Source organism: Lampetra fluviatilis, chromosome 5 (assembly GCF_964198595.1).
Source record: "Lampetra fluviatilis chromosome 5, kcLamFluv1.1, whole genome shotgun sequence".
NCBI lineage: Eukaryota > Metazoa > Chordata > Hyperoartia > Petromyzontiformes > Petromyzontidae > Lampetra > Lampetra fluviatilis.
Genome location: NC_136279.1, coordinates 11,542,578 through 11,560,183, shown reverse-complemented (window position 1 = coordinate 11,560,183; position 17,606 = coordinate 11,542,578). Strand labels below are relative to the sequence as shown.

Genomic DNA, 17,606 nt, shown 5'->3' with positions numbered 1-17,606 from the left:
TAGTGGTCACAACGTCCACGGCTCTAGTCGACGAGGTATTAAATGTTGTGTATTTTGTTACCAAAACGTGGTGCTGACGTTCCCCTTGTGCAAATTAAAAAATTTATCCTGCACGGTATCCATTGCAAAGACTGCTAATCCCCCTGACAGGTTTTTACAATCCCTGGGGGTCTGCAACCAATGAGTTTGGAAATGCTGAATTAGGGGCAATGTTGCAAAAAATTGTACTGCAAGGTACATAATGCTAGTGATTTAGTATGTGTGCCAGTTGGTGTTATTAAATAAAACAATTATATCCAAGAAAACCCTTACTGAGTCTCATGACTCATTTCCAGCAGACTCCTGCATTGGCATGTTTGGCCAATGCCATCAATGAGTGATTGGCATTTGAAAACCGACTGGGGTATCCGGTGGAAAACAATCACGACTTTGAACAGATTGATTCAATCCACTTGCCATAATGCCATCTACTGGCCACCTTGCAGCCCAGCGGGTTTGTGAATTTTACAATTGTGTGTACGATCCACAAACCCTTGCCTTTCAGAGGGCTGGATAACAGGCGTGTGCCACCGTGCTCTGCACAAAAACACGTGCCTCTGAACACTGGCACGTAATGCCAGGCGCAGGTCCCTTGCTAATCTCGAGTTAGTGTGGCGTGCGTGTTTACCATAAAACTATAGCGCTGCTATAGTTCACATAACTTTAAAACAGAAGCGTTGTTTTTTCGTGCATTTGTGTTTTGGCAACCATTAACATTTGCCTATGGTTGTTTCGTGACAATAATGAAAAACTCCACATTTGCATCAACTTATATTACACAAAAATAATTACTGTATACTTCAAGATTACCGGTATTTAATTTCTCAATCCACTGCTGGATGATGGCCTCCCCATGTCATGTTGTTTGCAAGGGTCGATTGACCATACTTCACCATTTTGATCAGTGCGGGAAGGTGAAGGCTGGCACAGGGGCATACACAGGAACGGTTCCTAAATCACTTGCAACTGATGTGAGACGTGACGGGGAATCGAATCCAAGTCCCTTGGTTCATAATGCATTACGCGAATTGCTACCCACAGTAACACCCCTCTCCCCCATGCCCTCCGATGAGCACGGTTGGCTATGTACGGTGCGAAAGAATGGCCCTGTACACCAGAGAACACTCCATTGTAAGCCGAAGTGGAACCCAATTCACATCCCCATGCTGTGTTTTGGTGTAAACTTCGGTGCGAATCGGGCCACTGCCCCCACTTTGCGAGCAATCCCTGTGCAGGCTCGGGCTTCAAAACGATTGTTAAGTTCACGCGTTTTGAGTCTTGCGCAATGGTGATGAGCCTTATAAAACCTGTGTGGCTTTGTGAGCCAGGTCTCCATTGAAAAAGGGACTTTTGGTCCGAGCAGCCTCTTACCTATGTTTAAATAAAGCATATATTTGATCTTTAGCAAGTTCCCTGCTTATGGACAGGTCCACTGCTCAAGCCCCCCCCACTCCCCTTATATTATCCGATACACTCCCCGCTCTTCACCTTCCTTCAATAATACCACGTGTTATAGTTGTTGAGCAATAGTTGAGGTGGTATACACCGGCCTGTTAAAACTGTTTTTGTTAAGTAAACCCATCGGATGAGGCCTAACGTCATACCCAACCCTTGTTAATTTGTGCGCTGTGGCAATACAAAAGTAGTCGTTGCATGGCAAATTGGAAAATTGTCACTTGCTCACTTGAAATAGAACAGAAGCTTTCCCCACCTGTTTAGAGTTGACGACATCGCAACGCAGTAGATGTGGGAGACCTACATTGAGATTTTAATCACCGGAGCGTTTACCGAAAGTGAATGTATACCAATTTCTGTTTTTCACCTTGGCATTGTCTGGTGGTCAAAGAGAGTTTGGACAGCCGAGGAGGTGTTCAGGTGCCGTGTAATTTAGACGGCACAAGAACAGCTCAATGGTGGCATCATTGCAGTTGGTCATGTGACGGACACAAATCTGGCGCGATTGGCTAGTTTAGCCAGGTAGCCCAGGGCGAAGTGCAACATGCGTCAGCTTTACACAAACGACCCACAGTATAAATAATCGAAGGCCTCAAAGGTGCATACTGCTGTTGTACTCTGCCCCAGGGTTAATGTGTATCCCTTGTTCAGCTGTCATTTGCTGGTTGTGCCATGATCGGGCATACAGCAAAGCTTCATTACACTCGGCAAATATGATTTGCTGTTATATTCATGTCGAAATTAATGAAAGGTAAGCCGTTGTTGTTGTTGTTGTTGTCGTCGGCCTGTAATTTCCCAATGCTGGGCAAAGGTCTTTACCGTTTTCATTCCCGGCCATTCCTTCGTTGCCCTTGCCCAGCCGTGGTCTCCAAATTATTTTTGGATTTCATCGCGCCGCGCGTCTCCTCCTCCTCTTCCTCCTGCGGCTATCTTGCCGTGGGTCACCGTGGCGGAGGAGACCCAACCCCACCCCCGCCCAGAACCATGGAAAGACAAAAAGCAGCTTTCACTTCCTCACAAATACAACTCCTCGATTTTTCCTTCCCCCCCCATCCACCTCTCACTAAAGTAAAACATTTGAGTGAAGTCGTAACGTTGATGTATGTTGATTGTGTGGTTTGTGGGAAGCCTTAATGGGTTATGTCTAAACACTCTTTTACACTCAAATAGCGAGTCAATGTGAAGTTAACAAGCGGGAATGCATCTCATTCGACTGCGTTCCCTTACGCGCACGTGCATTTCAAATGCCCTATAGCTGAAAGTACAGTTTCGTTTCGGGCCAAAGTGATATAGAGAGTGTGTGTGTGCGCCCTATCCTGTTGCAGTTTGGCTTGTAGTTTCTGATCTGTGTTTGGCTTGTGAAAAACCCCAACTCTGTCAGCAGGACTTGGGGGACAATTGATCTGTTTCTCTTTCTGAGAAGACCTGAAGCCGTTTACCGGTGTTACACGTTGAGCATAAGTAGAGGTTCACGCCCCCATAATTGAATGTAATTTCCCAAGAACAGATGGGCCCAAACCGCCCCCAAAGAAATGGACCGACAGTGACTGATGTGCCATTTTGTTATTGATGGGGGAGAAATAAACCACTGTACAACTCTCCCACCGTTATTTATTAGCTGGAAGCTAATTCTGTCAACTAAATATGAATTATGTTGAGTGACTCATTCTGTAACGGATACCGCTTTCCACTACACAAACATGAGGCTAGGTTATGATAAGAATTAATGGTTTATAAATAACAATTTAATAAAAGGTACTGCATGTCGCTATAAGGGTGAGTAGTGATTGGCGCACTGGGCTCGGAACTCCATCCACCTGAGTTCGATTCTGGGCCACAGCCAACATCAGAATCGGGTGGTATCTGAACCAGTGCTCAGCCCTTTCACCGACCTACACTGCTCAGCATGGTGAAGTATGGTTAACAACAAAAACAGCCACCATTCGCCACTAAGTGACGGTGACGTCACTATGGGGGCCTGTGCCAGGCCAGGTGCACTTTGAGGCCTCGTGAAGTGTCGAAGGCTTGCTGACAGGAGGTCACAGGGCAGTATGGTTAAACAACCCCAATGAGCAACATGGTGTGGTGAAATTTTCATTCGGCAGTAGACTGACAGAACTGTACATGCTTATTTACCGAGTACTGTATATAAATCATGTATTTCTATTAAGCCAATTGGTCAATATTTTTTATGAATAAATATTGTGCTAGCCATCACGATATGGAGGTTGAGGATTAATGGAGCAAGGGCCACACGCGCTATTCCAATCAAACCCACAGCAGGTTAAGAATTCCTCCTTTGTGAGGTCAACTTCTATTTACTGCACCCCAGTGCCCTTCAGATGTGACACGCATGGAATACAAAGAAGGGACACGTGCAGCTTTCATCGCTTTGCTGATAAGCATTATTCAACGCATCAGCACTCTTTGACTGGACATTTGTTCGCATGGCTCACTTGTTTTTCGTGTGGAGGGATAAAATGACGAGGAAATGTGAAATGTGAAACGTCAAGCAATGGCTGGCTGTTGGAGGCAAAGATGCTTGTTTTTTTTTTAAAGCGGGGCTTGATATCTCTTGGTTGAATAAGAGGCAGGAGGCACGGCTATCTGCAGCAGCAAGAATGCAAAAGGCTTCCTCTTTCTAAAAATTAACCTAAAAATACCACATGGAGAGGTGGTTTTTCTCCATGGCCCAAATACATTGAGACTTGCAATTTCACACTCGGTGCTGCGAGCTTTGAGATAAACGTCGACGCGTGAAACCCTGTGATGAGTCCGCTTCTGGATGAGAGCCCACCACCCACACAGTACGAGTCATGGTGCTTTATCCATTCATGCCTCTCCATGCTGGTCAACGCGAGTCGTGGTAGGCAAGGAGCATAGTACAGTACAACTATGATTTTCTTCGGCACTGCCCCTCAACCAGTGCCGGACTAAGCTAGTGCGGGGCCTGTAGCATATGTTATTAAGGGGCCCTAAATAATAAAACACAAATATTCAAACACAAACTTTTAAAATTTCGATTTAAAGCTTTCGTGACTGCAGGGATTCATCTTCTTGGTTCTTTCGGTAAAGTCACGTAGAAGGGAAATAATAAAATAATAACATTTAAACATAAAACAATTATTATAAAAAAGTATTATTTCTCTTCTACGTGACTTTACCGAAAGAACCAAGAAGACGAACTTTTTACTTGCCTTGTAAAGTAATTGCATTTTTTCATTTGCCATACAGCCGGATAATATGACAAATCGCTAACCTTAAACACCCAGTCGTTCATAAAAGTTGAAGGCGGTATAGTACTATAGTAATAGAGCAAGTGCAGAATCACTGAACCGGAATTGATAGCTTGAAAGAATTCAGTGCGGGGCCCTTGAAAGTGCGGGCCCGTAGCATATGTCGCTACTTGTGGTACTAGGATAATCCGGCACTGCCCCCAACGTAGTCCCGCACCCGTTTTGCACATCTGTGGTCGTCCGTCCAAGTGCTGTCAAAACTCAACCCTGACGAGATCGGGTGTAGTCTGGGTGATCTGGTCGCAGCCTGAGATAAACACTGGTTGTTAAATGAACGACTGTTGCATGGCGCCACGTGGAGCAGTGCCCCTTAAATGATGCGGGAGATTTGAACAATTAGTCTCATCAAGGAAGTTGAGAATAGTTTTATCGAGCATAAAAACCGGCTGACCATGACCCAGTACTCCACACCTTCTCTTTCCCACACAGTGCCACTGAGAATGAGCATTGGGAGTGGAGGCCATTATTTTGTTTATTAGGGGTCAGTAGCTCAGGTAATAGAAGACTGGCTTCCCTCTTTTGTGCAATCAAAGGTGGACGTAGGTAATGGCTGTGAATGTACCACTTGGGCTTACCCAGCTGTCGAGGGATAACGTTCCTCACGGTTATGGAATGAGGAGCATGAGGAATTATTTCTCACTATACTACTTTTATTTTACCAGGTAAGTCACACTGAGCTATGTAGCTCGTTTTCAGAAAGCGATCTGGCCACAAATTATAGCCCAATGAAGTGGCTTATCGCGTGGCAATTTATAGCAGCCAAATTCTCTAAAGGGATGTTTCTAAATGTGGAGGGGGAAAAAATGGAGGACCCGGAGAAAAATCCACGCGACCACGGGGTGAACATGCAAACTATAAATATACAAGCATCAGGGTCGGGATCAAACCCACGACCTCCTGTATACCAGGTGAGGTAGTTAACATCTCGCCACCGTAGCACCCACCACTCACTGTTGGGTATTGAGGATGACTACTGATACATTTAAATAGATAGAGAAATATAAACCAATACTCATTTAGAGTCATTGGTCAATCCAGTGTTGTGCGAAGGCCTCCCAATATTACGTCGGTCATGGGAGTTGTTTGACCTGCTTTGCCATGCTGGTCAAAGGAAACCCAGGACCGGTTGTGATACCGCTCGTCACTCGTGATAGCCGTGGCCAGGAATTGAACTCGGATTTCTGGGTTCATAATGCAGTTCGTTAGCAAACACACCACTGCTCTATCCCCTATATAAATCAAAAATACTGTACTGTAGTAAATATCCGACAGTATCAATCTGTTCACGTTGACAAAGAAGGTTGACTCACAGTTTTAAGGTCGCTAGTTTAGGTTCTAGTTGGGGATCATTCCTGCTCAGTTGATGAAATTACTGTACCGCTTTGGGGCAGACTCAACGGTGGTAGTCCGACATAAATACTTTGCTCCTGCGATGGTAATGTGGAGTTTCATCCACTGGCTCATGCTGACAGTGCAAATATAGCAACACACCCAATGTCAGTTTGGGCATGGACACTTTTTGCAGTTTGGTTTTAATGCACACGTTTTTACTAAGTGAATCGTCTGGCGACGGTGTGCTGAAAAGAAGATGAAAAACATGAATGTAGAGAGTTGTGCATTTAAAATTGCGTGCTATAAATCAGCCTTTTTTTGTAAGTCTCTTTTAACTTGTGTAATGATCTCTACTATCCACCCCAGGTGTGTCGAATGTATCCCTTTAGAGCAGTGGCCAATTAGTTTCCTGAATAAATCAAAGATCCAACCACTGGCTCTAACCTATTGCACGTAATATGCATGCAAAATAATACAAATATAATTTGTACAGTAATGTTAACATTTTTTCTCCGTGCAACGTGCAAGAGTGTTTTTTGTAGGGAGTGATAGTAAGTGTGACTCTGAGGTGGTATGCAGGAAATTGTGGCGAGTGTGATGGTGAGATGCACAGGAAATGGCGATTAGTTCGATGGTGAGCTGGTGCATAGCATATGGTGGTGAGTGCGATGGTGAGCTGGTGCATAGCATATGGTGGTGAGTGCGATGGTGAGCTGGTGCATAGCATATGGTGGTGAGTGCGATGGTGAGCTGGTGCATAGCATATGGTGGTGAGTGCGATGGTGAGGTGGTGGAAAGGAGTGGTAGTGCAGTGGTCGGCGCACTGCGCTACGAATCCGGTGACCAGAGTTTGATTCCCACCGTACGGTCAACACCAGTGACGATTATCTGAACTGGTACTGGGCCTCCCCTCGGTCGACTCAGCCTCAATTGGCATGGTTAGCCTCGTACAGTGCGAAAAAGAAATTCAACATACATACAAATGAGTGCCTGGTGCGGTGTGTGTGCCGCGCTTCATAGGTGCTCGCTAACAGCACTTTCTCAAACAGTCTGTTAAGGCAATATGGGGGACCTTTGTCTTTGTCAGGTAGTGAGTGCGATGGTGAATTCGTTTGTCGGGAATAGTGGTGAGTGTGATTTGGTGTGTAGGGAATGGTGTTGATTGCAATGGTTAGGTGTTGTGTAAGATATTTAATGTTCATGTAAATTAGTATGTTCAAAAATCATGTAAAAAATTTGAAATACATATCACCTTTATGAATATATTCCTTAAGTTGGAGTGTTAATATATTTTGGTAGCTTTGGATGTCTTAATCTATTTAAATCGGGATTATTTATGAAAAGAAACGATCGCTGATCTAATTTGTATGATGTAATGTCCTGTGGTCCTGTAGATTGTGTTGCTTGGCTGTTTTTTGGAACCTGTGAGGTAGATAGGTGGGGGGGGGGGCTCTTTGTTGCTACGGTTACAAGATGGGGGTTTCTTGAAAAATGGGTCTGGTCTTGATTTCAGAGGCAAAATTCGACCTTTGCGAGGTCAAATGTTGTTTGCTCACGTGGACACCAGATTTTGGACCTGGATTTCCTTAATGTCAACCTTCAAGGTCACGTGCTGCAAGGCATCCAGACACGGCATGATCTTGCGCTCATTTCTTATATCAGCATCCAAAATGAGATGCGGGTTGGAGTTTTGAAGGTCATTTAAAATATATATTACCTTTTTTTTCATCCATGTAACATGCTCTATAGATTATGCTGCAGTCATGTGCGTCATCCATTGGGCGACTAGGATCTGTTTATCTCTTCATTCTGGTAAAGCAATTTGTGGGCAGACAGAGGAACAGACAACAAACGGTGTCAGAAGCACCTGTTCCAGTGTCTGTCTGGCTTTGGTGACAGCAGTATCTGACTGCTCACTGCACTCGCCGTCTGCACCCTGTGGTTCTGAATGCGTGAAGATGAGGAATTTAAATGGTTATGTTTCTCTGTTCTGTGGTCATGCAGCAGTGGTTGTGGTGCTGGCCCATTGGGGGCCCTAAATAGAAATGATGTTAGGGCCCCCTCCTTTGATTTTCTAAACTCCTAGTGAGATGACAGAAGGAGGTTTAGAGAAAATATAGGGATGTAATGAGATGACAGGAGAGATGCAAATAATACAAATGTAATGAAATGAGAGAGATGTAGGCAAGAGATAGAGATGAGGACAGATTAATTCGATTATGTTAATTTCGTTTTGTTAAGTTTGTTAGGATTTGAATTGGAGATTGGGACAAGCCGATTGCTTAATGAATCCAGGGCCTCCTGAGTTATTTGGAGCCCAAAGCTTTGGCTGGTTTTCTTTTTAGGAGGGCCACCACTTACGAATCGAGAGCAGAAGCTGACTATTGGCCAACTTACTCCACCCACAGTGTGCGCTGCTGTGGTGATGAATGTTGTGAAGATACAACATTCTGTATAGGAGAATATACAGATATTTTCTTTGGTACAGCAGCTGTGGCTTTAGCCAATCGAGGATAATAAAGCTCTGTTTTTACTTTAACATTCTCATATAAGTCGACGGGTAAGCAAATCTCTGACACAAGTCTGGCTTGATTTATATACCCGATATGAGGTGGTAAGAGCAGTATCCTTGTGGGAGAGATTAACGGAAGATAGGAAATAACTCCGTGACATTTAAAAACAACGAGCACGTTACAGAGCACAGTCTTGACTTATTTTGTCCCTCATTATTATTTCTACTACTACTACGTATTATTAACTTATTATTTTTACTACTACTACGTAATATTAGCTGGAGGAATTTTTGTAAACTGCGAGAGCATTTCGAATACAAAGCTGTGTAAGGCAGAATATCTGCCACAAAAACATGTGCCCACATGGGGATCTCTAGACCGCCGCAGGGGAGGGGGCTTGTATTATGCTCTGGGGGTACTTAATAGCAAATTAAAATTGCCCAGAATATATGGGGGAGGAGAACATCGCCGCACTGTTAGGAAACAATACATATATGGATTTCTTGGAGAAAACAAAAAAAACACCCCGCTTTATGTTTACACACAATTGTAAGTGTACCCGTAACAAATTGCAACAATTATGTAAGTTTAACGATCCACGTACTATTTACTTTGAAGTTGAGTAGAAGTCAGCTTTGGTCAATGGCTGAAGTTGCGCACAATAGTAGACTTTGAAGAGCTCGCAAAGGTCATCGCGACCTAAAGCTTTCAGCACTCGGGGTTAATCCTGGCCACCCTTGTATGACGCTTGTCTCCTGAGTGGCCAGTGACCCCAGACCCGGGGACAAGTCTAAACAAAAACCCAGAGCCAACGAACAAATAAAGTAAATTGCGCTTAGTTTTGGACCTTAGACACTGATGTCAAGCAGATTCCGGTGAAAACGTTTGAAATATATTTGTTTTGAATGAACACGGCGTAATAAGAGAGCGGAGTAGTAGATATATTTTTCTGGCTTGCTTGTCGCACGTAAAAAAATACCACACAATGTTTTTCTTTCATTTGAGTGCATGGACGGACCGCCGTAGGGTTAGATCTCCGATGTGTTATAGAATTGCACGCGTCTTGTACGGCATGATGTCAGATGTTTTGCTTCACGTGCTGGCAGCTTGTCCATGGGGAAGCTTCTTCAGCAAAATCTCCCGGCAACTGGAGCCGAAACGTCGGACATTGGGCCGAACGAAACGCGTAAAAATCCGAAACCAACGACAGCTTCTCCGGCACAACCGCAAAAACCCGCACAGTGCCATCGGGGTTTTTGTTGGTCTAAATTTAACCAACAAGTCCACATCACTCCTGAGCCAAGCAAGCATTTCGTAAAGGCTGCACGCACTTTCCTATTCTGATGCAGACCACGGCCTGCAATCTGTCACTCTGACTGCCGCTGCGAATTCCTCCTAAGTATGTACTCCACTGTGTGGGCCGACCTTATCAATCTGCAGCTAAGAGAAGTGGGGGGGGGAGGATCTTTGGCTGGAGGCAGCTTCTCTGCCCCCACCACTTCCCCTGCCATCCCTACCCCCAGTACTTATTTTTGTGTAGTAAAAAAAACCGAATGAGATCCAGGCCACCGTAGCCACGTAGCCTTGCACGGTCACACAGTGTGCAGCAGGGTAGCGTGGTGAGCATGGGCCCTGGTGCAAGGAATAAAATGAGGCCACCTCTCCTAATTCACTTCTCTTCAAAGCCAAACACCTGGACCGCTGCAGCCTGTGGATGCCAGCTCAGTCGCAACACCTGCGCACTCGATAGCTACCCCACTGCCAGTGAGGATTGCGCACCTAAAGACGGTCACTGCATCGCGCACTTTTCAGGTGCGCTTCCGCGACCGTCTGGAACGGTCTTCCGATATTAGGAAGCCACCGGGGCTGGGAAGTTTTTAATCTAGATTGAAAGCTCATTTCTTTAGAGCTGCTTTTTGCGTTTAGTTTGTTGTCTTTCCCCCGCACCTCCGATTAGCACGGTTGGCTACGTACGGTGTGAACAAATTTCAACGTACATACCAACCTTCGCTCCTGTACACACCTGCAGGAGAATGTGAAGTCACATAGGTAAACTTCAGGAGCTGCTGTTAGTAAAAAAATGGGTATTGTACGTGTCATTGTGCATTATATTCTTGGTTCTTTCGGTAAAGTCACGTAGAAGGGAAATAATATTTTTTTTATTATTTTTTTTATTTTATTATTTCCCTTCTACGTGACTTTACCGAAAGAACCAAGAATATGAATCCCTGCAGTCACGAAAGCTTTAGATCAAAATCTATTGTGCATTGTTTGAAACTTTAAATTGCAGAGAAGAATCTGGAGAGCTTGATGGGAGGGTAACCGCACTGAGCGAACCACAATCCTACACTATCCCCATGTGATCCCTATCATGGTGTTCGTTGTCCCGGTGCGGTTAGTTCAGAGGCTTGAGGGACATGTGGTGAGATCCCATCTCGCCGGAAAGAAAAATTTGTTCTGGGCAGAGGGTCTGCCAATTGGTTTTGCTGCCTGTCAGTTTTACGATTCCCTCTCTTGGTACGGCATTCAGAATGAGGCTCCGCGGCATAACACAGACGGGCTAAGATTAATGTAGACTGTACAACGCCGTCAAAAAAAAAACAAACGAGCCTAGCAAGTGCTGCGAAATGCACGGTAAAATATTTTATACTTCAATATATAGAAGCTTGGTTTGTCGTAGAATGCTCAGCACAAGCACACACATTATCAACACATTAACGTGGCATGAATAATTAAGAACGCTCTTGGCTTGAAATATTTCCCTACATAAACTAAAACTTTAAGCACAATGTATACTATTTTCGGTAGAATGCTTTGGAGCTAGAATATAGGAAAATAATGTACCCAATATATAAACAGACTACGTGTATGAGCGTTGGCACAGCTCTCTGAACATTTCAAACGGTCTCGTCCCACTTTACATTACATTGTTAAATTACACGAGGGAATATGGGCATATAGTTGAGTGCCACGATAGAGAAAGCAGCCTGCACGCTTCCCTATTGTCATGTAATGACCGCATTAACTCCTCCAAGGCACACATGGAGGGGGCACGCTTGTTAGTTCCATCCCCCTCCCTGAAAGTTCAAGCATTCAAATCGAATGCCACCGTGAAAAGAATGAGAATGGGGCAAACTGTAATCGATTTGACGTTTTTACATTTTTTGCGTCCCTTCCCACGGGTCATAGAACAGAAGCACTGTAGTCGATTTGCTGAAACGATATTTTTTATTTACATTTGTTAACATTTCTGTGTCTTTCTCTGCTCCGATGAAAATAGGTCCCAAAAGCGTGCTACTCCCTATTTTCAGTGGACGTATATTCAGTATTATTATATATTAAGTACTACTGCAGTCCAGTGGGGGTGGAGAGAGAGGGAGGGGCTTTTGTTTCTCGCAGCACAAGACATTGATCACTGGGGGCCTTTGTGTTACAACAATGCGAAACAAATGGGACCGCAGCTTATTGCGCTAATTCAGTTTACGTTGGGGAAGATTCAAAACCGACGCCAAGCGGTTGCGCAAGCATTTGCGGTTAACTTTCACAGCAGCGCGAAATCAATGACAGCAGTGTAATGTTGCGAATAGTTCTAATAGTGGGGAAATGCAGCATTAGTGTGTTTTGGCCAGTATTTATTTGATTAACTAGCATTCCACGCGATGTTCGTACCATTATCGGAGAGAAGCGCATGTGCGTTTAATCCTCTGCAATGGACGCTTACGAACACTTTGAAAGTGAAACTTTGAAGAATGCGTGCATTAATGAGCTGCTAGGAACATCAAAGGCGGTTGCATCTTCCAACACCCAGAGGTGCGCGTTTGTCGCCTGCAACTTTAAGTGCCGCCTGCAACTTTAAGTGCCGCATACTTTCCCACCGTTCATTCATTGGCGCTTTCATTTCCACTCGTTCTCACGTTGACGCTTAAACGAAATCAAACGCCGCTGACTTATGCCAGCCACGCCAAAAGCCCTGCGCGTTAGAACTCACGTGATCGCGCGTTTCTTCTCGTCCCGCAACGTGGATTATTTGTGCGTAATGAGGTGAATAAGCTAAGATAAGACATATTAGCCCCTGCCCCTCTTGGGTTTAATGAGCGCGCAGTCCTTGCCATTGTAAAACAAAAAAAACCCGTTGATGGGGGTGGATGATTAGGTTGGGCTCCCAGGCAAAGGGGATGGGGGGGGGTTAAGTGCTTATCTGTGCCCCAGGCAAAGCATCTTTTCCAGGCCCCTCCCAGCAGTAGAGGGAGGGGTGGGTGTGTGTGGTGTGTGTGGGGGTACTCTGATGTCACAAACCTGCTCGGCTTATTAAGCCTGCGCACTCTCTCTCTCTGTTTTGTCCTCCCACAGAGTTTGGAGAGAAGCGGAGTGAGTCCCTGGCCCAGCAGTGCCGTGCCGTTGCTGACACCAGACACCCGGGTTCGTCGTCGTCGTGTGACAGTAGAGGAGCCAGGGTCTGGTTTCTGAGCCAGCGTCTGGTTTCTTCTGAGCGGAGAGAGAAGTTGTTTTTAACTGCCCCAGCTGACAATCCGGAGTTTGGACCTGTCTGCTGCGCTGGAGGAATGCAACATGTGCTAAACGAAAGTTAGTTTTAAACTTCTTCTTCTTCTTTGACGAATGCACACGAAGGTATTTATTATGAAACTACTAACAGATATTGATTGTAGATTCAAGATCAACAATACATATTTGCCTGCTCTGCATTGAGAAGAAATCAAACTTGGAAAAGTTGTGGACTTTTTTGTTGTTGTTTAGAAAGTGCCAAAGTTTTTAAAGTTGAACCCCCCCAATCACCAAAGAACAAACAGAGTTTTATCGCTGAAGATTCCACACACTGCAACGCTCGAAAAGGATACAATTTGAAAGCTGCAACCGTCTTTCAATGAAAGAAATGCACACAGAAGTGTTTCAGCTGGAACAGCCTGAGAACCAGTTGATGGTGCCGTCACTTCTGCCCGTGCGCATTCTCAACAAGGGACCCGAGTATTTCCGCCAGCAGAATGAGTTCTCCAACTGCGGCGGTCTCAGCGCTCGGGAGCGACTCGCAGCCGACAAGTACAAGTACGTGAAGAGCTGCAACGACGCGCCACTGAGTCCCACATCCGATGCCAAACCGGTCCTGTCTGCCAACAGCTGCGCGCTGAACTGTGACAACAACAACACCACCACCTCGCAAGCAGGATGCAACGGGCTGGTCAGCCTGAACAATGCTCGCAATGACTGGGAGAACTCGCCGCGGTCCACCGCCACGCTCCACCGGAGCGGCTCCAAGCGCCAGCAGCCGAGACCCGACTCGCTGCTCATTTACCGCCGCCGCAACAACGAAGAATTGACCATCGTCAAGGACTCGAGCGAAACGGTTGACGGTGGTGGTGGTGGCGGTGGCGGTGGCAGCGGTGGCCGCGGCAAAAACGGGAACAGAAACGGTGGCGGTGGTGCCGCCACGAGCTTTCTGCGACGCTTGCTGCAGGCTGCGCACATGAAGGAGAGACTCAGCCCAAGCAACAGCAGCGCCGAGATCCAGGCGGGCAACTCCGGCGGCAACAACGACGAGGACCAGCGCAGCAGCTCCTCGCCATCCACTTCGCCTCCGTTGAGCCCGACTTCTGAGGCTCCCAAAAGGACCTTGAGCCCGGTGACGATCCACGCAAGTTCAGAAGATGACGACAACCGACCCAAGAGCCCCAACAGTTCCAGCGGTGGGCATCTCCAAGACGAGCCGTCCCCGTGTTACCCTCGTCCTGATTTGGTGGATGAGCTGGGCAGCGTCATCCGCAAGCTGGAGCGCTCGCCACGGCGCGTAACATCCCCGGCGGCGCGACTCCCTCCCGGCACGAAGAGCCGAGCGATTTACCGCTCCAAGTCGGACCTCACGGCCCGCTACACCCGCTCGGCCTCCGACAACGAGCGCTTCTTCAACTTCTGCGGGCTTGAGGCTGAGGATATCGAGGCATTCACGGAGGAGCGAATGTCCTGGGCCAGCCCGGACGGGAGCCACCGCGGCTCGTTCCACTTTCGCAGCGTGAGCATGGTGGAGCTGGAGGAGCCCGACGCGGAGGAGATGTCTCGACGGAGCGAGAAAGACCCCAACGAGGACGACGAGGAGGACGACGGCTCCGCCAACTTGCCCACCACCTCCGTGTCGATCATTGAGCGCAACGCCCGTGTCATCAAGTGGATTTACGCCTGCAGACGAGCCCTCGGAGCGTTGAAAAAAGACTGATTTTTTTAGCGACAAAAACTGGTTCGGCTTTTCGGAGTTTTCTTTTCTTCTCCTGCCACCTGCATACCTGTCTGCCGGAAACGTTTTTGTTTGTTGTTTCAAGAATGTGTAATTTATTTTTCCATTTTCTGCTACTTTTGCTGCCAACTGAGACTATAAGGACATTTACAAGTGATTATCATTTGGAGCGTGATGCATGTGTGGATTGCCCTGCTTCTGAACTACCTTCCTACGTGCAGGACCACAGTTTTAGGCTTAGACTCTCAATATGCTACTTTGAGTAATTAAGAGCACTTTTGATGAATGGCATTTTCAAGTAGTTAGTAATTAATGTCTTCAAGTATTAAATAATGTGTTATGTATGGAAAAAAGTGTCGATTTATGTTCATTTTTTTTTTATTTGGCCCAGACTGAAGTGTTATTTTTACGTGACGGTTCATAAAAACAAGAGTTGCGTGACATGGTATTAACCTAGCATTCAACAGTGGTCATATAGTAGTTGTGTGTGTGTGTGTGAAGAAATTCTCCTTTAGATAAAACACATATTATAACCTATTCAAATGTAAGCAACAAAAAAACTATCTTGAACACGTTTAAAAATCGTCGAATCCTTGGTTGCCGTTCGTCTCAACGTACTGCATTGCAGTAGGGCTACCACGTGACACTGGAGGTAAAAAAAAGCAAGTCCGGGCAAATTTCAAATGTTATATCGTGTAATTTATTATGCAACAAATTTTATTTTTTGTGACATACAAAATATATATTTGACCAAGAGTTTATGAAATATTTAACTTTGATTTCTATTTGCTTGATTGTTGAAGCTGAGTTTCAGTATGTGGATAGCCATGCTCAGCGTTTTTCGTCTTGACCCCCGTATGAAACGGAGCATTGGGCCAGTCATTGGGTCACAAACGCGATCGCAGCGCGTGCGTGTGGCCGTCACTGTAGCTGTGTGCCGCTGAGGAGATGTCGACGTCTGTGTACACACACATTGTGCTGTTAGTAGGCAACCAGACCGTGGCTTCCTCAAGTGTGTGTGTGTACATTTGCCGACGTCCTTTGACAAATCCGGGTCATTTGAGTTGCATTGCGTGGCCGTGTTTCCGAGAGAGGGAAAGAGATGCCAGTGCAACTACAGCCCCCACCAGCCCCCTGCCTTTTAATCGCTGATGTGTGTTAACGGTCAAATGCAGCTATGCCTTATAGCGAGGCACCATACAGGCACAATAGATGCAATGCATTTAAGGCTGATTATTGTCACCACTACCATTCATTCCAGGCGAAGTGACTTGAAAATGCTGCTTTTTTTTGGGTTAACCTAATTACTGTGTGTACAGCTGCGCTTTTTAAATGTATAAAGGATGAAACAATAAAAGTTATGTCTCGTACATGTGTACAATGATTTTCTGTTTATAGAGCTATGGTGAGTTGGATTAACGAAATGTGGACACGTTTGTTAGGTTGTGTAGATTTCTTTTCACAGACAAATTGTTAGATAGATTCTCACGGATAAGGCAGTGCTAATTAAAATATGTTAACTAATATGTTCTAGGGGAATGTGTGGCTTGGGTGTAACTGTATGCAAGTCTGTAGCTAGCTCGGGTGAAGGACAGACTTGTTTTGTGGCTATATATGGGCTCCGTGCCACGGACGTTCCTCAATCTATAACGAAGAAGGGACATTTCTCAACATATTTTCTGTTTGCAAAATAGACGTTTCGTCAATGGCTGACGGTACTTGAGGAAGGTGCAAACACGGTGATGTATGAATGTCACTCATCCAAATATTCGGTTCACGTTGTCTTCCGTAGTCGTGAGTCCACCATCCGAGGTGAAGCGATGAAATTCCGACATGTGAATGAGCCTTGTCCAGGACGGCGAGAGACAGCCGGCAGTGGGGTGCATCGTGACCTGAGGATTATGATGATGTGGTGACATTACCAAAGAGCTCTAAAGATAGTGGTGGTTACGATTACATTCGTTTTCTAAACGACGTCAACGTGCTGTAGTAAAACGTAACAATTATTTTAAATACATTAAAAACATTCGTCAATAACGCCCGTGGCCTCAAAAGGGAAATAAATATGATGGGTATCCTTTTGGGCAATTGTTTTTCTTCCCAGCATAAAACATACATGTGATAAGAAGATGGACCACTGCCAGAAATGTATTAACTTCTATTACAGTCGTTTTAAGGCGCTGTTATTGATTTACGTGAGTTGTTTTTCCATTTGCAGCATGATTGAAATATAGGTTCCAATTGGTGATGCATACTTATGTAAGAATAGCATTGATTTGCATAACATTATTTCGGATAATGGTTGTTACCACAGCATCATGACAGACTTTCACAGAAATTGTGAATGCTTTCATATGTTACCACAATGCTTAATGAAATATGCATAAGGGTAATCATTCTGCAGTGTTGAAAGCGCACTTCTGTAAGCCAGTGGCATCATGCCACAAATACGTACGCACATTTACATTACGGGGATGATTACTCAATTATATTATTGTTATTGTATACTTAAAGCACCTGCTTACAGTACATACATTCATTTATATTAAAATTTTATTATCCTTTTAATACTGCTCGGCAGTGTAATATGACACTAATGTGGCGTCCTATACTCATAATGTATATGGGAAAACAATACCATGACGTTTTACAATTAACAAAGCGGTCAACTTTTTCTTTTTAAAGACGCTTCTACTCTGCGGGATTTGTATGGATGCCGCTGCTTAGGAT

General features: G+C 45.3%; 1 protein-coding gene across 1 annotated transcript; it reads left to right on the top strand.

Moving 5' to 3' along the window:
• The first annotated feature begins 12,972 nt into the window (after positions 1-12,972).
• Positions 12,973-16,131, top strand: LOC144932226 (uncharacterized). Its single transcript, XM_078856176.1, has one exon. The coding sequence runs from the start codon at positions 13,518-13,520 to the stop codon at positions 14,856-14,858; it is 1,341 nt and encodes a 446-aa protein (XP_078712302.1). The 5' UTR covers positions 12,973-13,517; the 3' UTR covers positions 14,859-16,131.
• Positions 16,132-17,606: the final 1,475 nt, after the last annotated feature.

What these genes read in the sequence shown, in the direction of transcription:
- LOC144932226 (XM_078856176.1), top strand. Translation starts at nt 13,518, where the DNA reads ATGAAAGAAATGCACACAGAAGTGTTTCAGCTGGAACAGCCTGAGAAC.